This window comes from Pelobates fuscus, chromosome 2 (genome assembly GCF_036172605.1).
Source record: "Pelobates fuscus isolate aPelFus1 chromosome 2, aPelFus1.pri, whole genome shotgun sequence".
Lineage (NCBI taxonomy): Eukaryota > Metazoa > Chordata > Amphibia > Anura > Pelobatidae > Pelobates > Pelobates fuscus.
In genome coordinates, this window is record NC_086318.1 from 447,624,849 (window position 1) to 447,651,637 (window position 26,789).

Consider the following 26,789-nt stretch of genomic DNA (forward strand, 5'->3'; position numbering starts at 1 on the left):
TCACATTCTGACTGACTCACACTATTATCACATTCTGACTGACTCATACTATTATCACATTCTGACTGACTCACACTATTATCACATTCTGACTGACTCACACTATTATCACATTCTGACTGACTCACACTATTATCACATTCTGACTGACTCACAGTATTCTCACATTCTGACTGACTCACACTATTATCTCATTCTGACTGACTCATACTATTATCACATTCTGACTAACTCACACTATTATCACATTCTGACTGACTCACACTATTATCTCATTCTGACTCACTCACACTATTATCACATTCTGACTGACTCACACTATTATCACATTCTGACTGACTCACAGTATTCTCACATTCTGACTGACTCACACTATTATCTCATTCTGACTGACTCACACTATTATCACATTCTGACTGACTCACACTATTATCACATTCTGTCTGACTCACACTATTATCACATTCTGACCGACTCACACTATTATCACATTCTGCCTGACTCACACTATTATCACATTCTGACTGACTCACACTATTATCACATTCTGCCTGACTCACACTATTATCACATTCTGCCTGACTCACACTATTATCACATTCTGCCTGACTCACACTATTATCACATTCTGACTAACTCACACTATTATCACATTCTGACTGACTCACACTATTATCACATTCTGACTGACTCACTGTTATCACATTCTAACTAACTCACACTATTATCACATTCTGACTGACTCACACTATTATCACATTCTTACTGACTCACACTATTATCACATTCTGACTGACTCACACTATTATCACATTCTGACTGACTCACACTATTATCACATTCTGACTGACTCACATTCTGACTGACTCATACTATTATCACATTCTGACTAACTCACACTATTATCACATTCTGACTGACTCACACTATTATCACATTCTGTCTGACTTACACTATTATCACATTCTGACTAACTCACACTATTATCACATTCTGACTGACTCACACTATTATCACATTCTGACTGACTCACACGATTATCACATTCTGTCTGACTCACACTATTATCACATTCTGACTGACTCACACTATTATCACATTCTGACTAACTCACACTATTATCACATTCTGACTGACTCACACTATTATCACATTCTGACTAACTCACACTATTATCACATTCTGCCTGACACACTATTATCACATTCTGACTAACTCACACTATTATCACATTCTGACTGACTCACACTATTATCACATTCTGACTGACTCACACTATTATCACATTCTGTCTGACTCACACTATTATCACATTCTGACTGACTCACACTATTATCACATTCTGTCTGACTCACACTATTATCACATTCTGACTAACTCACACTATTATCACATTCTGACTGACTCACACTATTATCACATTCTGACTGACTCACACTATTATCACATTCTGACTGACTCACACTATTATCACATTCTGTCTGACTCACACTATTATCACATTCTGTCTGACTCACACTATTATCACATTCTGCCTGACTCACTATTATCACATTCTGACTCACTCACACTATTATCACATTCTGACTGACTCACACTATTATCACATTCTGCCTGACTCACACTATTATCACATTCTGTCTGACTCACACTATTATCACATTCTGACTGACTCACACTATTATCACATTCTGACTTGCTCACACTATTATCACATTCTGCCTGACTCACACTATTATCACATTCTGACTGACTCACAATATTATCACATTTTGACTAACTCACACTATTATCACATTCTGACTGACTCACACTATTATCACATTTTGACTAACTCACACTATTATCACATTCTGACTAACTCACACTATCACATTCTGACTGACTCACACTATTATCACATTCTGACTAACTCACACTATTATCACATTCTGACTGACTCACACTATTATCACATGCTGACTGACTCACACTATTATCACATTCTGACTGACTCACACTATTATCACATTCTGACTGACTCACACTATTATCACATTCTGACTGACTCACACTATTATCACATTCTGCCAGACTCACACTATTATCACATTCTGACTGACTCACATTCGGACTGACTCACACTATTATCACATTCGGACTGACTCACACTATTATCACATTCTGACTGACTCACACTATTATCACATTCTGTCTGACTCACACTATTATCACATTCTGACTAACTCACACTATTATCACATTCTGACTGACTCACACTATTATCACATTCTGACTAACTCACACTATTATCACATTCTGACTAACTCACACTATTATCACACTCTGACTGACTCACACTATTATCTCATTCTGACTAACTCACACTATTATCACATTCTGACTGACTCACACTATTATCTCATTCTGACTGACTCACACTATTATCACATTCTGACTGACTCACACTATTATCACATTCTGACTGACTCACACTATTATCACATTCTGCCTGACTCACACTATTATCACATTCTGACTGACTCACACTATTATCACATTCTGACTGACTCACACTATTATCACATTCTGACTGACTCACACTATTATCACATTCTGCCTGACTCACACTATTATCACATTCTGCCTGACTCACACTATTATCACATTCTGACTAACTCACATTATTATCACATTCTGACTGACTCACACTATTATCACATTCTGACTGACTCACTATTATCACATTCTAACTAACTCACACTATTATCACATTCTGACTGACTCACACTATTATCACATTCTGCCTGACTCACACTATTATCACATTCTGTCTGACTCACACTATTATCACATTCTGACTGACTCACACTATTATCACATTCTGACTGACTCACACTATTATCACATTCTGACTTGCTCACACTATTATCACATTCTGCCTGACTCACACTATTATCACATTCTGCCTGACTCACACTATTATCACATTCTGACTGACTCACAATATTATCACATTTTGACTAACTCACACTATTATCACATTCTGACTGACTCACACTATTATCACATTTTGACTAACTCACACTATTATCACATTCTGACTAACTCACACTATCACATTCTGACTGACTCACACTATTATCACATTCTGACTAACTCACACTATTATCACATTCTGACTGACTCACACTATTATCACATGCTGACTGACTCACACTATTATCACATTCTGACTGACTCACACTATTATCACATTCTGACTGACTCACACTATTATCACATTCTGACTGACTCACACTATTATCACATTCTGCCAGACTCACACTATTATCACATTCTGACTGACTCACATTCGGACTGACTCACACTATTATCACATTCTGACTGACTCACACTATTATCACATTCTGACTGACTCACACTATTATCACATTCTGTCTGACTCACACTATTATCACATTCTGACTAACTCACACTATTATCACATTCTGACTGACTCACACTATTATCACATTCTGACTAACTCACACTATTATCACATTCTGACTAACTCACACTATTATCACACTCTGACTGACTCACACTATTATCTCATTCTGACTAACTCACACTATTATCACATTCTGACTGACTCACACTATTATCTCATTCTGACTGACTCACACTATTATCACATTCTGACTGACTCACACTATTATCACATTCTGTCTGACTCACACTATTATCACATTCTGACTGACTCACACTATTATCACATTCTGACTGACTCACACTATTATCACATTCTGACTGACTCACACTATTATCACATTCTGACTGACTCACACTATTATCACATTCTGCCTGACTCACACTATTATCACATTCTGCCTGACTCACACTATTATCACATTCTGACTAACTCACATTATTATCACATTCTGACTGACTCACACTATTATCACATTCTGACTGACTCACTATTATCACATTCTAACTAACTCACACTATTATCACATTCTGACTGACTCACACTATTATCACATTCTTACTGACTCACACTATTATCACATTCTTACTGACTCACACTATTATCACATTCTGACTGACTCACACTATTATCACATTCTGACTGACTCATACTATTATCACATTCTGACTGACTCACACTATTATCACATTCTGACTGACTCACACTATTATCACATTCTGACTGACTCACATTCTGACTGACTCATACTATTATCACATTCTGACTAACTCACACTATTATCACATTCTGACTGACTCACACTATTATCACATTCTGTCTGACTTACACTATTTTCACATTCTGACTAACTCACACTATTATCACATTCTGACTGACTCACACTATTATCACATTCTGACTGACTCACACTATTATCACATTCTGACTGACTCACACTATTATCACATTCTGACTGACTCACACTATTATCACATTCTGACTGACTCACACTATTATCACATTCTGTCTGACTCACACTATTATCACATTCTGACTGACTCACACTATTATCACATTCTGACTGACTCACACTATTATCACATTCTGACTGACTCACACTATTATCACATTCTGACTAACTCACACTATTATCACATTCTGACTGACTCACACTATTATCACATTCTGACTAACTCACACTATTATCACATTCTGCCTGACTCACACTATTATCACATTCTGACTGACTCACACTATTATCACATTCTGACTGACTCACACTATTATCACATTCTTACTGACTCACACTATTATCACATTCTGACTGACTCACACTATTATCACATTCTGACTGACTCACACTATTATCACATTCTGACTGACTCACACTATTATCACATTCTGCCTGACTCACACTATTATCACATTCTGACTGACTCACACTATTATCACACTATTATCACATTCTGACTGACTCACACTATTATCACATTCTGACTGACTCACACTATTATCACATTCTGACTAACTCACACTATTATCACATTCTGACTGACTCACACTATTATCACATTCTGACTAACTCACACTATTATCACATTCTGCCTGACTCACACTATTATCACATTCTGACTGACTCACACTATTATCACATTCTTACTGACTCACACTATTATCACATTCTGACTGACTCACACTATTATCACATTCTGACTGACTCACACTATTATCACATTCTGACTGACTCACACTATTATCACATTCTGACTGACTCACACTATTATCACATTCTGCCTGACTCACACTATTATCACATTCTGACTGACTCACACTATTATCACACTATTATCACATTCTGACTGACTCACACTATTATCACATTCTTACTGACTCACACTATTATCACATTCTGACTGACTCACACTATTATCACATTCTGACTGACTCACACTATTATCACATTCTGACTGACTCACACTATTATCACACTATTATCACTTTCTGACTGACTCACACTATTATCACATTCTGACTGACTCACACTATTATCACATTCTGACTGACTCACACTATTATCACATTCTGACTGACTCACACTATTATCACATTCTGACTGACTCACACTATTATCACATTCTGACTGACTCACACTATTATCACATTCTGACTGACTCACACTATTATCACATTCTGACTGACTCACACTATGATCACATTCTGACTGACTCACACTATTATCACAGTGTGACTGGCGCTGTTATTATATTGTGACGGGCGCTGTTATTATATTGTGACGGGCGCTGTTATTACAGTGTGACTGGTGCTGTTATTATATTGTGATTGGCGCTGTTATCACAGTGTGACTGGCGCTGTTATTACATTGTGACTGGCGCTGTTATTACATTGTGACTGGCTCTGTTACAAACCAAATCAATACCTACTATCCTGAAATGGTAGTGTAATACCCAAAGTAAAGCACTGGATGGCACCAAATTACCGCCTAATTGTCCAAGCAGTGTTTGATGTAAATAGCTACAATTAGAAGTTGGATTAAGGTAATAAGTAGTTGAATACCTTAATCATCATATGGATTATTATATAGTGTGTGACAGTAAGTCCACCACATAACAAGTATAGCAATATAGAAGATTACCTCATTGGTCAATTTTACAATCACCTGTCTAGAAAGTCATTAATGAAGATACCAGTCTACTAGAGTGCTCTAAGATGTGAGCCTCCAGGTGCTGGTACCATATAATCAGAGAGATACAAATGGATACATAATATAGATCAGAATATATCTCTCCCTTCAAAGCTAACTAGACAGGGTAGAACCAGGATAGAATAGAGAAAGGAAAATGTTAAACCAGATGAGCAAATTAAATGTGCATAGTGTTGTGCATGAACGCGTGCACAGAACCCAAAGATTCAAAGTTGGCATACTGCCCAACACGCGTTTCGATTCTAAAGAGCAGTGCACTTTAGTCAGGTTAGAAAGGGAGAACTGAGTATCTACTCCCTTTAAATAGGAGTACTGTCTCCCAAAGTGCCGGCTTGGCAAGCCAATCGGCAGCTGTGACTGCACCAAGGGCGTGACTAACTCACACTCCACCTCCTCCCACTCACCTCTCCAATACCGGGGTGAAGGTCTTGAGAGTCCCTCCCCTTTATGGGAAGTGCCGGGGATAAACTCTTCATTGCTGGCGTTAGCCCAGCGTCGGAGTATGAATCTATATGCCAAGATCCTATTTTTGAAGGGGCGGTTGGTTTTGCCCACGTATTGTAGCAAACAGCTGCAGGTCAGTAAATATACTATACCTGCCGTTTTGCTGGCCTCACATTGCGTAACTAGGACCTGGCCTCACATTGCGTATCTAGGAGCTGGCCTCACATTGCGTAACTAGGAGCTGGCCTCACATTGCGTATCTAGGAGCTGGCCTCACATTGCATATCTAGGAGCTGGCCTCACATTGCGTATCTAGGAGCTGGCCTCACATTGCGTATCTAGGAGCTGGCCTCACATTGCGTATCTAGGTGATGGCCTCACATTGCGTATCTAGGAGCTGGCCTCACATTGGGTATCTGGGAGCTGGCCTCACATTGCGGATCTAGGTGATGGCCTCACATTGCGGATCTAGGTGATGGCCTCACATTGCGTATCTAGGAGCTGGCCTCACATTGCGGATCTAGGAGCTGGCCTCACATTGCCTATCTAGGTGATGGCCTCACATTGCGTATCTAGGAGCTGGCCTCACATTGCGTATCTAGGAGCTGGCCTCACATTGCGTATCTAGGAGCTGGCCTCACATTGCGTATCTAGGAGCTGGCCTCACATTGTGTAACTATCAGCTGGCCTCACATTGCGTATCTAGGTGATGGCCTCACATTGCGCATCTAGGAGCTGGCCTCACATTGCGTATCTAGGAGCTGGCCTCACATTGTGTAATTATCAGCTGGCCTCACATTGCGTATCTAGGAGCTGGACTCACATTGCGTATCCAGGTGATTGCCTCACATTGCGTGTCTAGGAGCTGGCCTCACATTGCGTATCTAGGAGCTGGCCTCACATTGCGTATCTAGGAGCTGGCCTCACATTGTGTAACGATCAGCTGGCCTCACATTGCGTATCTAGGTGATTGCCTCACATTGCGTATCTAGGAGCTGGCCTCACATTGTGTAACTATCAGCTGGTCTCACATTGCGTATCTAGGTGGTGGCCTCACATTGCGTATCTAGAAGCTGGACTCACATTGCGTATCTAGGAGCTGGCCTCACATTGCGTATCTAGGAGCTGGCCTCACATTGTGTAACGATCAGCTGGCCTCACATTGCGTATCTAGGTGATTGCCTCACATTGCGTGTCTAGGAGCTTGCCTCACATTGCGTGTCTAGGAGCTGGCCTCACATTGCGTATCTAGGAGCTGGCCTCACATTGCGTATCTAGGAGCTGGCCTCACATTGCGTATCTAGGAGCTGGCCTCACATTTTGTTAACTATCAGCTGGCCTCACATTGCGTATCTAGAAGCTGGACTCACATTGCGTATCTAGGAGCTGGCCTCACATTGCGTATGTAGGAGCTGGCCTCACATTGTGTAACGATTAGCTGGCCTCACATTGCGTATCTAGGTGATGGCCTCACATTGCGTATCTAGGTGATGGCCTCACTTTGCGTATCTAGGTGATGGCCTCACATTGCGTATCTAGGAGCTGGCCTCACATTGTGTAACTATCAGCTGGTCTCACATTGCGTATCTAGGTGATGGCCTCACATTGCGTATCTAGGTGGTGGCCTCACATTGCGTATCTAGGAGCTGGCCTCACATTGTGTAACTATCAGCTGGCCTCACATTGCGTATCTAGGTGATGGCCTCACATTGCACATCTAGGAGCTGGCCTCACATTGCGTATCTAGGAGCTGGCCTCACATTGTGTAATTATCAGCTGGCCTCACATTGCGTATCTAGGAGCTGGACTCACATTGCGTATCTAGGTGATTGCCTCACATTGCGTGTCTAGGAGCTGGCCTCACATTGCGTATCTAGGAGCTGGCCTCACATTGCGTATCTAGGAGCTGGCCTCACATTGCGTATCTAGGTGATGGCCTCACATTGCGTATCTAGGTGATGGCCTCACATTGCGTATCTAGGAGCTGGCCTCACATTGTGTAACTATCAGCTGGTCTCACATTGCGTATCTAGGTGGTGGCCTCACATTGCGTATCTAGAAGCTGGACTCACATTGCGTATCTAGGAGCTGGCCTCACATTGCGTATCTAGGAGCTGGCCTCACATTGTGTAACGATCAGCTGGCCTCACATTGCGTATCTAGGTGATTGCCTCACATTGCGTATCTAGGTGATTGCCTCACATTGCGTGTCTAGGAGCTTGCCTCACATTGCGTGTCTAGGAGCTGGCCTCACATTGCGTATCTAGGAGCTGGCCTCACATTGCGTATCTAGGAGCTGGCCTCACATTGCGTATCTAGGAGCTGGCCTCACATTTTGTTAACTATCAGCTGGCCTCACATTGCGTATCTAGAAGCTGGACTCACATTGCGTATCTAGGAGCTGGCCTCACATTGCGTATGTAGGAGCTGGCCTCACATTGTGTAACGATTAGCTGGCCTCACATTGCGTATCTAGGTGATGGCCTCACATTGCGTATCTAGGTGATGGCCTCACTTTGCGTATCTAGGTGATGGCCTCACATTGCGTATCTAGGAGCTGGCCTCACATTGTGTAACTATCAGCTGGTCTCACATTGCGTATCTAGGTGATGGCCTCACATTGCGTATCTAGGTGGTGGCCTCACATTGCGTATCTAGGAGCTGGCCTCACATTGTGTAACTATCAGCTGGCCTCACATTGCGTATCTAGGTGATGGCCTCACATTGCGCATCTAGGAGCTGGCCTCACATTGCGTATCTAGGAGCTGGCCTCACATTGTGTAATTATCAGCTGGCCTCACATTGCGTATCTAGGAGCTGGACTCACATTGCGTATCTAGGTGATTGCCTCACATTGCGTATCTAGGAGCTGGCCTCACATTGCGTATCTAGGAGCTGGCCTCACATTGCGTATCTAGGTGATGGCCTCACATTGCGTATCTAGGTGATGGCCTCACATTGCGTATCTAGGAGCTGGCCTCACATTGTGTAACTATCAGCTGGTCTCACATTGCGTATCTAGGTGGTGGCCTCACATTGCGTATCTAGAAGCTGGACTCACATTGCGTATCTAGGAGCTGGCCTCACATTGCGTATCTAGGAGCTGGCCTCACATTGTGTAACGATCAGCTGGCCTCACATTGCGTATCTAGGTGATTGCCTCACATTGCGTATCTAGGTGATTGCCTCACATTGCGTGTCTAGGAGCTTGCCTCACATTGCGTGTCTAGGAGCTGGCCTCACATTGCGTATCTAGGAGCTGGCCTCACATTGCGTATCTAGGAGCTGGCCTCACATTGCGTATCTAGGAGCTGGCCTCACATTTTGTTAACTATCAGCTGGCCTCACATTGCGTATCTAGAAGCTGGACTCACATTGCGTATCTAGGAGCTGGCCTCACATTGCGTATGTAGGAGCTGGCCTCACATTGTGTAACGATTAGCTGGCCTCACATTGCGTATCTAGGTGATGGCCTCACATTGCGTATCTAGGTGATGGCCTCACTTTGCGTATCTAGGTGATGGCCTCACATTGCGTATCTAGGAGCTGGCCTCACATTGTGTAACTATCAGCTGGTCTCACATTGCGTATCTAGGTGATGGCCTCACATTGCGTATCTAGGTGGTGGCCTCACATTGCGTATCTAGGAGCTGGCCTCACATTGTGTAACTATCAGCTGGCCTCACATTGCGTATCTAGGCGATGGCCTCACATTGCGTATCTAGGAGCTGGCCTCACATTGCGTATCTAGGAGCTGGCCTCACATTGCGTATCTAGGTGATGGCCTCACATTGCGTATCTAGGAGCTGGCCTCACATTGTGTAACTATCAGCTGGCCTCACATTGCGTATCTAGGAGCTGGCCTCACATTGCGTATCTAGGAGCTGGCCTCACATTGCGTATCTAGGAGCTGGCCTCACATTGCCTATCTAGGTGATGGCCTCACATTGGGTATCTAGGTGATGGCCTCACATTGGGTATCTAGTTGATGGCCTCACATTGCATATCTAGGTGATTGCCTCACATTGCGTATCTAGGTGATTGCCTCACATTGCGTATCTAGGTAATGGCCTCACATTGCGTATCTAGGTGATGGGCTCACATTGTGTAACTATCAGCTGGCCTCACATTGCGTATCTAGGTGATGGCCTCACATTGCGTATCTAGGTGATGGCCTCACATTGCGTATCTAGGTGATGGCCTCACATTGCGTATCTAGGTGATGGCCTCACATTGCCTATCTAGGTGATGGCCTCACATTGCGTATCTAGGTGATGGCCTCACATTGCGTATCTAGGTGATGGCCTCACATTGCGTATCTAGGAGCTGGCCTCACATTGCGTATCTAGGAGCTGGCCTCACATTGCGTATCTAGGAGCTGGCCTCACATTGCGTATCTAGGAGCTGGCCTCACATTGCGTATCTAGGTGATGGCCTCACATTGCGTATCTAGGTGATGGCCTCACATTGCGTATCTAGGAGCTGGCCTCACATTGCGTATCTAGGAGCTGGCCTCACATTGCGTATCTAGGTGATGGCCTCACATTGCGTATCTAGGAGCTGGCCTCACATTGTGTAACTATCAGCTGGCTCACATTGCGTATCTAGGAGCTGGCCTCACATTGCGTATCTAGGAGCTGGCCTCACATTGCCTATCTAGGTGATGGCCTCACATTGCGTATCTAGGTGATGGCCTCACATTGCGTATCTAGGTGATTGCCTCACATTGCGTATCTAGGTGATTGCCTCACATTGCGTATCTAGGTAATGGCCTCACATTGCGTATCTAGGTGATGGGCTCACATTGTGTAACTATCAGCTGGCCTCACATTGCGTATCTAGGTGATGGCCTCACATTGCGTATCTAGGTGATGGCCTCACATTGCGTATCTAGGTGATGGCCTCACATTGCGTATCTAGGTGATGGCCTCACATTGCCTATCTAGGTGATGGCCTCACATTGCGTATCTAGGTGATGGCCTCACATTGCGTATCTAGGTGATGGCCTCACATTGCGTATCTAGGAGATGGCCTCACATTGCGTATCTAGGAGCTGGCCTCACATTGCGTATCTAGGTGATGGCCTCACATTGCGTATCTAGGTGATGGCCTCACATTGTGTAACTATCAGCTGGTCTCACATTGCGTATCTAGGAGCTGGCCTCACATTGCGTATCTAGGAGCTGGCCTCACATTGCGTATCTAGGAGCTGGCCTCACATTGCGTATCTAGGAGCTGGCCTCACATTGCGTATCTAGGTGATGGCCTCACATTGCGTATCTAGGAGCTGGCCTCACATTGCGTATCTAGGAGCTGGCCTCACATTGCGTATCTAGGTGCTGGCCTCACATTGCGTATCTAGGTGATGGCCTCACATTGCGTATCTAGGAGCTGGCCTCACATTGCGTATCTAGGAGCTGGCGTCACATTGCGTATCTAGGTGATGGCCTCACATTGCGTATCTAGGTGATGGCCTCACATTGCGTATCTAGGAGCTGGCCTCATATCTTTCTTTTCCTTTGTGTCTCTCACTCTCAGATTGTGTCTGTCTCTTCTTCTGTGTCTCTGACTCTCAGAAAGTGTCTCTCTTCCTTGGTGTGATGATTTCTTGTCCTTTTTTCCAGGAAAGGATCATGTCTGCAGGTTCATTGGTTGCGGCAGAAATGAAAAGTTTAATTACGTGGTCATGCAGCTCCAGGTAAATTGACACCATCATGTCTAATATTAACATAGATTATATGCATGCTTATACAAAATGCGTGATAACAGGACAGGTTGTGTATACAGAGTGCGTGATAACAGGACAGGTTGTGTGTACAGAGTGCGTGATAAAAGTAAACACCAAAACCAGCCAAACAGTCCACATCAGGATCTCAGGATAATCCACCAGGTAGATCATGGAAAGTGCAAACTTTATAATATGTCATAAAAATATGTACAGACCTCATACTTGACAGGCAATCCAAAATCTTCACACATCAATGAATGCAGACTGTCTCCCTCAGGGAGTCCAAGGTTAACATTTTTTAAAAATGCAATGTGGCAGACCGCCTCGAACCCCGACTAGCTGCCTCCGCCAATTGCTGCTTCCTAGCAACACTGAGTACTTCTAAGCCCTCCACCAGACACCATAACTGCTGTAAACCCCAGAGCCAGCGTTACAGCTTGGTTTGGGTCTCGCTGTCCTCCACCCACCAAGGACCGAAGACCAGGATCCAGCTTCCAGTGGGTAGACCTATCCTAGTCCAGAGAGGAAAGCGGGATGCTCCTACAAGAGCAAGTGTTGTAATCCAAGGGAGTATAATGAGTATAACAATCCCCAGAGTAAGTATAGCTGTCCCTCCACACATGAGACGAGGCTCCAGGTTGAGGGTGAAGAGGAACTGATTTATTAGCAGCCACAACTGGCCTTATATGCAACTCCCATTGCAAGGGGTTTTCCATTACATATTCCAGGGGCATTCCCCCCTGGACCTGAGAAGAGACCACAGGAAAACATACACATAATTACATTAACTATCAGGTCCAGGATATACAGATTAATTACACCCCAAAAACATACATTTAACAATTTGTTACCCCCTCAAGTAATATATCCCCGGATAGCCTGGATCTGAGCGCTCAACATATTCCGAAAGTACTCAGATCCCACAAACGCAGCCGGGGTATATTTTAGACCGACTGCACACGAGGCGCATGCCCAAAATAGTTCCATGAAATCAGGCCGAGTGGGCGGTCTCTTTCGGGAGTACAAAATACAATAATGTACCGAACAGAAATGTTCACATGTGGGCTTGCCTTGTATCCCTTGTTCGGGAGTTTGCTTCCACCGAATGCCGTTCTTCTCATACGAATCGAGATGACCATACGTAGCGATGGAAGTCCCAGCGGTGTTAGCGCAGTCGAGTTGCCGATTCCAGTTCGTGGCTAAAGATGGCCGCGCTACGTGTTCGCACATACGAACAATGGCCACCCAACTGTATAACGTGAGTAGCATGTCTCACGCCTCCGTAGATGCACTAACCCGCGACATTACGATGGTGTACTGAATTCATATAACCGGCTCTGTGCCCATAACTGTATAACATGCATAGCATGTCTCACACCACCATAGATACACTAACCCGTAACATTACGATGGTGTACTGAATTCATATAACCGGTTCTGTGCCCATAACTGTATAACGTGAGTAGCATGTCTCACGCCTCCATAGATACACTAACCCGCAACATTACGATGGTGTACTGAATTCACCTAACCCAGGGGTGGGGAACCTTCGGCTCTCCAGATGTTTTGGACTACACCTCCCATGATGCTTTGCCAGCATTATGTGTGTAAGAGCATTATGGGGGATGTAGTCCATATCCCTGACCTAACCGGTTCTGTGCTCATAATTGTATAACATGAGTAGCATGTCTCACGTCTCCATAGATACACTAACCCGTCACATTATGATGGTGTACTGAATTCATATAAACGGCTCTGTGCCCATAACTGTATAACGTGAGTAGCATGTCTCACGCCTCCGTAGATATACTAACCCCCGCATTACGATGGTGTACTGAAGTCATATAAACGGCTCTGCGCCCATAACTGTATAACGTGAGTAGCATGTCTCACGCCTCCGTAGATATACTAACCCCCGCATTACGATGGTGTACTGAAGTCATATAAACGGCTCTGCGCCCATAACTGTATAACGTGAGTAGCATGTCTCACACCTCCATAGATACACTTACCCGCGACATTACTATGGTGTACTGAATTCATATAACCGGCTCTGTGCCCATAATTGTATAACGTGAGTAGCATGTCTCACGTCTCCACGACATTACGATGGTGTACTGAATTCATAGAACCGGTTCTGTGCCCATAACTGTATAACGTGAGTAGCATGTCTCACGCCTCCATAGATACACTAACCCGCATGAATGAACACCCATCATTCTGGTAATACCTCCTGTCCAGTAAAGCCCCTAGCTGCTTGAGACACTTAATGCTACTTCCCTCTTAAAAATACATATCTTAACTTACACATGTAAAAAAGGGGGACGTCACATGACCAACTCTGATGCCTTGCCCTTGCCCTCGCCATGACCTGCTTGCTAGCCTCCTGCCTCAGGACCATGGGCCCTGCTTAAAGGCTATTAAAAGACATTGGTTCGTGGGATTCCCTTGGACTGTTCGGGAACCGAACCAACCCACTGTAACGGACGCCTTACGTTGACGGATGCTCCTAGCGCTTCCTGAGGACTCCAAGCACTGCAGACGACACCACAAACACCGCAGACTCCACAACCGCCGTAGATTAACTGGAGCCGCGCCATCTTCCTTCCACCCTGTATGAACCTCCAGCATCCAGAACCGTGTGGGAAAGACCTCTCCTCCAAGGAGAGCATAACCTGAACAAACTCTCAAAAGTGATTAAAGCTCAAGGGAATTGTGACGAGACCAATCTCGCCACGTTGCATTGGAGGAGCCTGGTTGCCCGCCTGTTGCCTCTGGACTATGGCCTTGGGAGATTGGGACCTTTAAAAACAGTATTCGGCCATACCAGAGTGTATGTCACTCATTCTGGCCCTTTAAATACTGTGGGGAAGGATTGACACATTTTATATGGCACTTCGGATGCAGCCGAAGTTGCCGAAGTCGTCGAAGTGGCCGCCATTCGACAAAGGAACACGTGGTGGCCGCCATTTTAATTTATGCGAACGTGGTCAGCGGTGTGTGCAGCCAAATCTATGGAACTGTTTGTGGCTACCCAATTGCACGAACACCGCTGACCCGTACCTCCTTCGACACCGCGGATGGAGACTAAGTCCCGTTCGAAGATTCGAACGCTCGTTCGAATGGGACTTAGTCATTTTCTCGGTGCAAAATAGACCGACCGCACAGCCCAAATCCATGGAACTGTTTTGGGCATGAAAAGGTGCTTGCGGTCGGTCATAAAGGACTTCTGGCTATCTTTTTATCCACTGGAGGGATTGGTATGATTTTTGAGAGTGTTTATGTTTAAAGTATGCTGAGTTTACATATGTAATTTTATGGAGATTGGATGTATTTTAAAGTTACAGGGTATGTGGAAAAACTGTATTTTTACTGTCTGTATCACAGGCAGAGGGGAGGATTTTGTGTGTAAATGCTGGGAGTGTCTTCTGTAATGTACGTGTGTGATTGGTTATTTTGTAACACCCTGTGGGTGGTCCTACCTAAGGGAAACTGTCATAAAAGAAGGTTCTTTTGGTGCCATTAAACAGACCACTGCTTGACCCTCAACACGGAGCCTTGTCTCTTTCTTGGGGGGATTCACTGAATGCTGTTAGAGACTGATTGCCAGGAGTGTAAGCTGATTATCTGCTTTTCTTGTTCGTCTGCTAGCAGCTATTTGTGAGGATCCAATTCGGGAGTTGGAGTGCTAGTTTGTATCCAGTTCGGGAGGTTGGTGTTCTGCAGTAGCTGTGCCTGTATCTACTAAACGGCTGTTTAACCCTTTATGCCTGGGGGTGCCATTACAATTGGTGGCAAGCGGCTGGATCGTTCCTACAGCCAGAAGGACAGCTACAGGAGACACCATTTCTTGGGATTTACAAGTTAAGGGCAACGCATGTCCCAGTACAGCGACCCTAAAAGCAACAGAATGGAACCAGCAGTGGAGTACAGATACTCTGTAGAGAAATTTGATCGTATGATGTGGTTGCGGCTGAACTTCTTCGGACCCAGTCCACCTGAGAAATCCGTGAAGTTCGTGAGGAGTCTAGTGTTCAAGACCCTACTATACTGGGCAGAAGGTGACGGTCAGCTGCCACGTTGGGTGGACCTCCATCGGCAGCTACAGTTGCGGGACAGAGAGAGCCCAGTCTCCTCTCCCCAGCGGCAGATACAGCAGGGAATTGGGAGCCTAGTCTCCATTCCCCAGCGGCAGTGTGAAGTGCCAGGAATTGGGAGCCCAGTCTCCATTCCCCAGCGGCAGTGTGATATGCCGGGAATTGGGAGCCCAGTCTCCATTCCCCAGCGGCAGTATGAAGTGCAGGGAGAAGAGAGCAGCGTCCTCCCTCCCCAGCGGCAGGCTGAGTTACAGGGGGCAGAGGTAGTTGTTCCTGCCCTCCAGCAGCAGAGTGGTATGCCGGGAAGGCAGTGTGAAGTGCAGGGAGAGGAGAGCAGCGTCCTCCCTCCCCAGCGGCAGGCTGAGTTACAGGGAGCAGAGGTAGTTGTTCCTGCCCTCCAGCAGCAGAGTGGTATGCCGGGAAGGCAGTGTGAAGTACAGGGAGAGGAGAGCAGCATCCTCCCTCCCCAGCGGCAGGGTAAGCTACAGGGATGCTGGGCAGTCGGCTCAGATCCCCAGCAGCAGCATGATTGTTTGGGAATTAGGAACCCAGTCTCCATTCCCCAGCGGCCGTGTGATTTATTGGGAATTAGGAGCCCAGTCTCTATTCCCCAGCGGCAGAGTGATGTATTGGGAATTGGTAGCCCAGTCTCCATTCCCCAGCGGGAGATACAGCATACAGCAGGGAATTGGGAGCCCAGTCTCCTTTCCCCAGCAGCAGGACTTCCCCCAGCAGCAGGACTTCCGACAGTCAGTCTCCCCCCCCTGCAGCTGGAAGTATATATGGGAGAGGAGCTTGTTACCCCCTCTCCCCAGCGGCAGCTTATCATACCAGGGGGAGACAGTAAGCCCCACAACCGTGCAGATGGGACTGTGGTAATTGCACTTACAACACAGGGGGTTGGGACGGTCGGTCCTGCCCCCCCCCCCTTCACGACAGAGCTGTTTAGCCAAAGGGGAGACAGTCGGTCTCCAGCAGCAGAGCTGTGTATCTAAAGGGGAGACAGTCGGTTTCCCCCTCCTACAACCAGGCTCTAACCAGGCTACTTCCACGGTAGCGCTGGCACCAGGGCAGAGTACCGCTGGTCTCTGCCCGCTCAGCAACCCACCAAGTCAGCTTACCAGTCACCCACATAGCCAAGGTGAGGCACCTGGACATGGACAAGTTTCTCCTCTACCCAGGTGTAGTAACCATTTATTGTGGGTGGACTGTACTGCTGATTGTGTTTTGTGGGTGGGCTGCTGGACTAACAAGGGCACTGACCGGCAGGAGGTCAGGTACCCTGTTAGTCTGTTTGGAAAAGGGGAGAGATGTGATGAGACCAATCTCGCCACATTGCATTGGAGGAGCCTGGCTGCCCGCCTCCGCCTTTGGACTATTGCCCTGGGAGATTGGGCCCTTTAAAAACAGTATTCGGCCATACCAGAGTGTATGTCACTCATTCTGGCCCTTTAAATACTGTGGGAAAGGATTGACACTTTTTATATGGCACTTCGGATGTTGCCGAAGTCGTCGAAGTGGCCGCCATTCAACAAAGGAACACGTGGCAGCGGCCATTTTAATTTATGCGAACGCGGTCAGCGGTGTGTTCAGCCAAATCTATGGAACTGTTTGCGGCTACCCAATTGCACGAACACCGCTGCCCCCTACCTCCTTCGACACCGCGGCTGGAGACTAAGTCTCGTTCGAATGGGACTTAGTAATTTTCTCGGTGCAAAATAAAGGACTTCGGTCATAAAGGACTTCCGGCTATCTTTTTATCCACTGGAGGGATTGGTATGATTTTTGAGTGTTTATGTTTAAAGAATGCAGAGTTTAAATATGTAATTTTTATGGAGATTGGATGTATGGTTTTAAAGTTACAGGTGTGGCAAACCTAGCCACTTCTGGACTATGCTGTACCAAGGTTGTCCGTAGGCTGTAAGGGGGGACTGTATATTTTGTATTACGTGTGTATTATCTATGGCCGTTCGCATGCTGGCAGCCCTAAGCTACCAGCATGCAAACACTTCGTTTGACGAACTGCGGCTATCCGGGCCGTTCGCCAAACGAATACGGGCTCCCCAGGTGGACCACACACAATGTTGCAATCGGTAATTAAAGGCTCTCCTAGGTGGCCGTCGTTCGACTACCGACCATGCGGCGGTCGGCCATCTTGGATCCTTTGTCTCTCCAGCGGTGTTCGGTCGTCGAGTGCCTGGAACTAAAAACGGCTACTCAATGATACGAACACCGCTGGACTTCCAGAGCGTTCGGGAGTTCCGCTCTCATCACATTTCGTTCCCCATCGGTGTTCGGTAGTTTTAAACTGAACTCGATGGTTAAATGTATTTCATGCGGCGTTCGGTCAATTCAGCTGGGAGCTGAGCGGTATTCTCCCAAAAGATGCGCTCAGACCCCAGCTATCTACCGAACGTTCGGTCACATTAATCTACCGAATGAAACTCAAACCGTATTTTAATGTAGATTGTCAGTTCTGCTGCACGAGGGGATAATCCACTTAATCGTCCATTTTAGTGGGAGTATCCTTCTCGTGCAGCAAAGCCTGTTGGGATAATTATACTGCATGATGGGAGAAATCCCCTGAAACAACTGTATGGAAACCCCTTGCATGGGGAACTGTATAAATATGCCAACTGTGAATAAAGCCAGTTAGTTGACTCCCAAACTGTGTTTCGTCCGGTTATTGGGAGGATTGGGGATATTGCCTTGCTTTCTAACTCTGACTGTGGATTACCTGTGATACCAACGGAAACCGTGGACTATACTACTGCATTCCGTTACAACAGGGTATGTGGAAAAACTGTATTTTTACTGTCTGTGATAATTATGTTAATCCCTTGTGTAAAATAATTGTATCACAGGCAGAGGGGAGGATTTTTTGTGTAAATGCTGGGAGTGTCTTCTGTAATGTACGTGTGTGATTGGTTATTTTGTAACAACCTCTGGGTGGTCCTACCTAAGGGAAACTGTCATAAAAGAAGGTTCTTTTGGTGCCATTAAACAGACCACTGCTTGACCCTCAACACGAAGCCTTGTCTCGTTCTTGGTGGCATTCATTGTATGCTGATAGAGACTGATTGCTAGGAGTGTAAGCCGCTTGAATGCTTTTCCTATTCGTCTGCTAGCAGCTATTCGTGAGGTTCCGGTTCGGGAGTTTGGAGTGCTACCTTATTCCCTTGTATGCAGTTCGGGAGTTTGGAGCATTCCCTTGTATGCGGTTCGGGAGTTTGGTGTTCTGCAGTAGCTGCCTTTGTATCTGAAAGGGGAATATCGCCTAAACGGATTTTAACCCCTTGTCTGCTGAAACGGTCCGTTACAGGAATATGCAGCGCATAGCAATCCCCAGTGTGCATATAGCTGTACCCTCCAATCACGAGACAAGACTACGTGTTGAGGGTCAAGAAGAACTCTGTTTTAATGGCGCACACTCTGCTTTTATGCAATTCTCCCCTGCAAGGGAGACGCCCACATACAATTATGCATTACCCAATCACACAATGGTTACATCCCACAGATTCCCTCCCCTTAGCCTGAGAGGTAACCCAATTATACGTACAGTTTAAACATACTTTTTACCCAACTTTCATAAATCTAAAACCATACATCCAATATTAATAACAGTTACATATTATTAATCAGCACATTCCAAATACAAACATACCCAAAAATCATTCGAATCCGTTCAGCCGTTCTGGAGATAGGTATAAGTCCTTTATTACCGACCGCAAGCACATTTTCATGCCCAAAACAGTTCCATGGATTTGGGCTGTGCGGTCAGTCTATTTTGCACCGAGAAAATGACTAAGTCCCATTCGAACGAGTGTTCGAATTTTCAAACGGGACTTATTCTCCAGCCGCGGTGTCGAAGAAGGTAGGGGTCAGTGGTGTTCGTGCAATTGGGTAGCCGCAAACAGTTCCATAGATTTGGCTGCACACACCGCTGACTGCGTTCGAATAAGTTAAAATGGCCGCCGCCACGTGTTCGTTTGTCGAATGGCGGCCACTTCGACGACTTCGGCACTTCGACGACTTCGGCACTTCTACTGCATTCAAAGTGCCGGTTTAAAAGTTGTAACCCTGCTCCAAAGCATTTAAAGGGCCAGGAACAGCATTCAGAAATCCATTATGCCCAAATGTAAATCTTAAAGGGCAATACATCCCAGGGCCATAGTCGCAGGGCAGAAGGCTAGCGATCAGTCCTCTCCAATGCCCAGTGGCAAATGGCAGTTTGTCACACCCACGAACTGCGGACCACCTCTGAGCTTATTGACCCTTCTTAACCTGTCCTGACACTTTAATCAGTGTGGGTTCTACTTGTGCGGGTGGGTGGCCGCTGTTCATATGCACGAACGCGTGGGAACTGTGTGGCAGCCATCTTGTTCGCGAGAATGCAGGCAGTGGTGTTTGGGTGTCGATCACATGGAACTAAAATCGGACACTTAAACTCCAGAACACCGCTGAACGTTGACGAACGCCTGCTCCTTCCCCACAAACGTTAGGAGAGCACCATTCGGTAGGTTTGTTTGTATGATTTATACGAACAAACACTACTAAATAGCCAGAGTGTGCGTTCAGTATTTCTTCCGCATGGAACTCCGAAGTTGACCGGCCAAAAGTACAAAACGCCCTGGAACTGTTTTGGGCATAGGACCATGTGTGCGGCCGGTCAGAACTTCCACACGGGGGCGTTGCGGCTTTGTTTGTGGGATCTGAGCGCTTTTCAAATATGTCAGATCCAGGCTATCCGGGGATGTATAGACTGTGGTGGTCCTATATGGGAAATATGTGTTTTTATGGTTTTTCATATTTGTTACTGTTTCACGATGACAATGCATTTTGTCGACATACTGTGTGTGTGTTTATGGGCGAGTTTGTAGGTGTGTTCTGGGTGTGTCTGCTGTACCAGATTCTGTATAAATGTGAGCCATTTTGCTGGGAATAAACAGATCTTCTTCACCCTTCACTCAGTCTCAACTAGTGTTTGGGTGATACTGTGGTTACCCCTTCAGCAGTAACTATAATCACTGGCAGCTATAATCAATCTGGAGCTATCACAACTAGGATGGGGCGACCACAGGCAGTAGAAACCCATCTTCAGGAGGGTATACCACCACACAATCCAAATAAGCCGGAATGGCTCTTTAATGTCCCAGTTATTTCCAGAATGCAATCTAATCCTGAATATCTGGGACTGTTACTTCTCCATTCCAAGGTCAACAGCCTGCTGCATTGTCGCTGATGACATAATTACGTCTGATAAAATTAAAGGTGTAACATATCTCCCTGTATCATATTTACACCTCTCATTGTATAGAACTACAACTAAATAAATAAATATACAGAATAATATAAATGCTGCCAAAACGTAAAGGACCTGAGATTATAACATGAGCAAGTGCTAACTAACTAAAGGCTCCTCTCAATTAATCAAGACATTACTGAACAAAGTCAATATTCTAAGATATATCACCTAACTGCTGACACTGCAATCCATATGAAGGCATATATAAGTGTACCAAACATCTTAGTCACCACATTATCTACAACATAAAAAGTATGCCTCATTCCTTCATAAATACCCTAAGCAGTGATCTTTAACCCTCACCCATTTGGCAAACACACCAGTCCAGTTAAACTCCTCATTGTTTAATGCACCTTCTATTTCTCCCCTCTTAAGGAACTTAATGGACACATGTAAAGGGGGAGCCTACCAAAGCCAATATCGAGGATCATGTCTAATCAGCAATAACTGCAACTGTTCCTTCAGTTCAAGACCAACAGGCTACATTGTTGCAAATGGCATAATAAAGTCTAAGAAATTGAAGTTGTAAAGTATAATCTCTCTGTATCACAGTTTACACCTCCTTAAATAAATCTAAAAATACTGCAGAAAAAAATAAATAATTAAATAAATTAATAAATCTTGAAATTGGAAGAAAAATATGCAATACATAATATAAAATCTAAACAACCCAGTGACCTGATATTGTATCTTATACACCTTTTAACAAGTCCATAATACATCTATTAGAAGGAACAGCAGATATGATGCTTACTTAAAGCACTAATTAAGCAATATCCCCTATTTTCTCACTGTGAACAACTTTCAAAAAGAGGCTCCCCCTTTACATGTGTCCATTAAGTTCCTTTAAGAGGGGAGAAATAGAAGGTGCACACTATTGTCTAAAAATACTTGATTAATATCCAATTCCCTTTTGAGGCTGTTTGAAAACCTTTTTTTACAAAGTAAAGATCCAAAACATTAAATTTTTCAGTAACATTTTTTGTAAATCACCTCCCCTTTTGCACAAGACCTGAAATGTTTTCACACCGAGGATTGTTTAGTTGACTCCGATATTATACTCTGAATATGCTCTGCTATCCTAATTTTTATTTTACATTTTGTTTTTACATATTGTTTTTTACACTTTTGACATATTATTAAATAAATTACTCCTTGAGTTGAACAGTTAATGAAATCCTTAATGTTATATTTGACACCCGTATTGGAAGAGATACTCTTGTTAACTAGTACACAATATTTACATCCATAGGCGTGTGCACGGGGTGTGCCGGTTGTGCCTGGGCACACCCTAATCCCCGCGGCACGCCTATGGAGTGAGACCGGCAGGGGAGATCTCAGGATCTCCCCTGTTGGCTCATGCAGGGCCCGCGCTACCCGAGCACCGGCTCTGCTGTAAGCCTCCCCTCACTGACCCACATGCAGTGAGAGAGGCAGGAGAGGACCCGGGGAGCTCAACCAGCAGTTCCGCCGGGTTCCTCTCGCGATAGTGAACTCTAGCCCCGCAGGCTATCGTTCACTCACCACTGGACCACCAGGGAAGACAGAAAGGATCCCCCCTCCCTACAAAAGGTAATAAGGGAGGGGGGATATTAAGTAATCTGCCCCCACCTCCACTGGACCACCAGGGAAGGCAGAAAGGATCCCCCCTCCCTACACAAGGGAGGCGGGATATTAAGTAATCTGCCCCCACCTTCACTGGACCACCAGGGAATGCAGAAGCACCCCCCCCCCTTACATAAGGTAAGAAGGGAGGGGGGATATTTATTAACTAATCTGCCCCCACCTCCACCCCCACAAATCACCCAAACATACAGCACACACAAAGCACCCACACATACAGCACCCACACACATACATCACACAAACAGCACACACACACAAACATCACACAAACAGCACACACACACAGCACATACAGGACCCACACACACAGCACCCACACACATACACAGTACACTAACAGCACCCTCACACACACAGCACACTAACAGTACCCTCACAAACACACAACACCCACACACAGCACACTAACAGGACCCTAACAAACACACACACAGCACACTAACAGTACCCTCACAAACACACAACACCCACACACAGCACACTAACAGGACCCTAACAAACACACACACAGCACACTACCAGTACCCTCACACACAGCACCCACACACACACAGCACCCACACACATACAGCACACAAACACAGCACACACACACAGCACCCACACACACACAACACACACACACAGTACACTAACAGTGCCCACACAAACACACACAGTACACTAACAGCACCCTCACACACTAACAGTACCCTCACAAACACACAACACCCACACACAGCACACTAACAGTACCCTCACAAACACACAACACCCACACACAGCACACAAACAGCACCCTCACACAGCACACGACACCCACACACAGCACACTAACAGGATCCTAACAAACACGCACACTACCAGTACCCTCACACACAGCACACAAACAGCACCCTCACACACAAACAGCACCCTCACACACAGTACACTAACATCACCCTCACAAACACACACACACACACAAACACCCTCACCCACATAGCACACTACCAGCAGCCTCACACACAAATCACACTACCAGCACCCTCACACCACCCTCACACAGCACACACAGCAGTGTATGTGTGTGTGTGTATATATATATACATATATATATATATATATATATATATATATATATATATACATACATATACACACAGCGTGTGCTTTAGGGTGCACACCCTAATGCAATAGGCAGCGCACGCCAATGTTTACATCTGTCTGAGCCACATTTAAACAGCATTTAAACCACGTCTCAGAAGATTGTGGGGTGCCTGTGGCAAAAAGGCTTGGAGACAAAATAGTTTATAATCTTGCCTTTCTTGCCGAGCTCCTAAAATTAGATTTACATCGTTCTCTATAATACGGGTTTGATCTTAAAGGACCACTCTAGGCACCCAGACAATTTCAGCTTAATGAAGTGGTCTGGGTGCCAGGTCCCTCTAGGATTAACCCTTTTTTTTATAAACATAGCAGTTTCAGAGAAACTGCTATGTTTATAATAGGGTTAATCCAGCCTCCAAATCCTCTAGTGGCTGTCTCACTGACAGCCGCTAGAGGCACTTGCGTGATTCTCACTGTGAAAAATGCTTTCCTATGAGACCGGATGAATGCGCGCGCAGCTCTTGCCGCGCATGCGCATTCAGCCGAAAGGGAGGATCGGAGGCGGAGAGGAGGAGGAGAGCTCTCCGCCCGGCGCTGGAATAAAGTTTTAACCCTTTCCTCATCCCAGAGCCCTGCTGGTGCAGGATTATTTTTTGTATCTAAAAAGGATGGTGAGTTGCGCCCATGTATCGATTAAAGGGCATTGAACAAAATCACCATTAAAAACGCCTACCCCATTCCTCTTATTGCTGAATTATTTGACAGACTCCAGGGTGCTAAAGTGTTTACTAAGCTTGATCTTAGAAGTACGGTACTTACAATTTAGTGAGAATCAAGGAAAACCAGAAGTGGGCACTATGAATATCTAGTGATGCCATTCGGGTTGTGCAATGCTCCAACGGTTTTCCAAGATTTCATTAACGATGTACTCAGGGATTATATTTACTCGTTTGTCTTGGTCTATCTGGATGATATCCTTATTTATTCTCCTGACCTCCAGTCTCACCACGATCACGTTAAACAAGTTCTGAAAACCTTGTTAAAAAACCAACTTCATTGTAAATTGGAAAAATGTATCTTTGACCAGTCTGACGTACAGTTTTTAGGATATAATATTTCTGCCTCGGGGTTTCAGATGGATCCTAAAAAACTAGAGTCTGTTCTACAGTGGCCTTTACCAACTGGTTTAAAAGCCAAAGGTTCATTGGTTTCGCCAATTATTACAGAAGATTTATAACGGAATTTTTTTCAGTAATAGCCCCCATCACCAATATGACACGCAAAGGGGCTAGGAGTACGATATGATCTAAGCCTTTCATACTGGAGGTTGATGCTTCAGAGACAGGGGTAGGGGCAGTTCTCTCTCAGAGAGAGAGACAGGAAACTCTGTTACATCCTTGTGGTTACTTTTCTAGAAAGTTGTCTCCTGCTAAGCGCAATTACGATATTGGCAATAGAGACTTGTTGCCCATTATTCTAGCTCTCAAGGAGCGGTGACATCTTTTAGAGGGTTCCAAGGACCCCCTTTTGATCATTACTGATCACAAAAACTTGGCTTACATAGGAGATGCGTAGCGATTATCTTCTAGACAAGCTAGGTGGTCTCTATTTCTTTAGAGAAATGTCCCATATCATTCCCCCAGAATGTATCATTGCATCCACTGTCCTTTCATTGTCCTCTCCACTGCTTGGCTCCATCATGGAGGCTCAGTCTCAGGCGCCCTGCGGTAAACCTCAGGACAAACTGTTCGTTCCATTGGGGGAAAGGGTTAATATCATGAAGGTGTTTCACGACAATGTGTCTGCTGGTCACCCAGGTATTAATAAATCCACTTCTGCTATCATGAGGTCATTCTGGTGGGATTCCCTCAGGAGGGATGTTAAGGATTATGTTCAGGCTTGTTCTGTTTGTGCGGTTTCCAAAGTGCCTCATAAACTCCCTTGTGGCTTGTTACAACCTCTTCCTATTCTTGAGGTCCCGTGGTCCCACTTGTCCATGGACTTCATTGTTCTAACAGTTATACCAGCATTCTCATGGTTGTGGACCGTTTTTCTAAAATGGCTCATTTTATTCCTCTCAAGAAATGGCCGTCATCTCAAGACCTGGTACTAATCTTTATACGAGATTTTGTCCGTCTGCATGGCATTCCTCAAAATATAGTATCTGACAGAGGTTCTCAGTTTGTGTCTCGGTTTTGGAGGCCTTCAATAAACAATTAGGGATTTAATTGTCTTTTTTGTCCTCTTACCACCCCCAGACCAATGGTACAGCTGAGAGGGCTAACCAGTCCATAGAATTATATTTGCGTTGTTTTGTTAATAGCACTCAAGACAATTGGCCTGAATTACTACCATGGGCCGAGTTT

General features: G+C 45.1%; 1 protein-coding gene across 3 annotated transcripts in view; it reads left to right on the forward strand.

Moving 5' to 3' along the window:
- TTBK1 (tau tubulin kinase 1) overlaps positions 1–26,789 on the forward strand; it is a 303,323-nt gene that overhangs the window by 125,693 nt on the left and 150,841 nt on the right. For all 3 annotated transcript variants that reach the window (XM_063444162.1, XM_063444163.1, XM_063444161.1), the window contains one exon: positions 12,224–12,297. In XM_063444162.1, the coding sequence (XP_063300232.1) occupies positions 12,224–12,297 (74 nt within the window). The remainder of the gene's footprint in view (positions 1–12,223; positions 12,298–26,789) is intronic.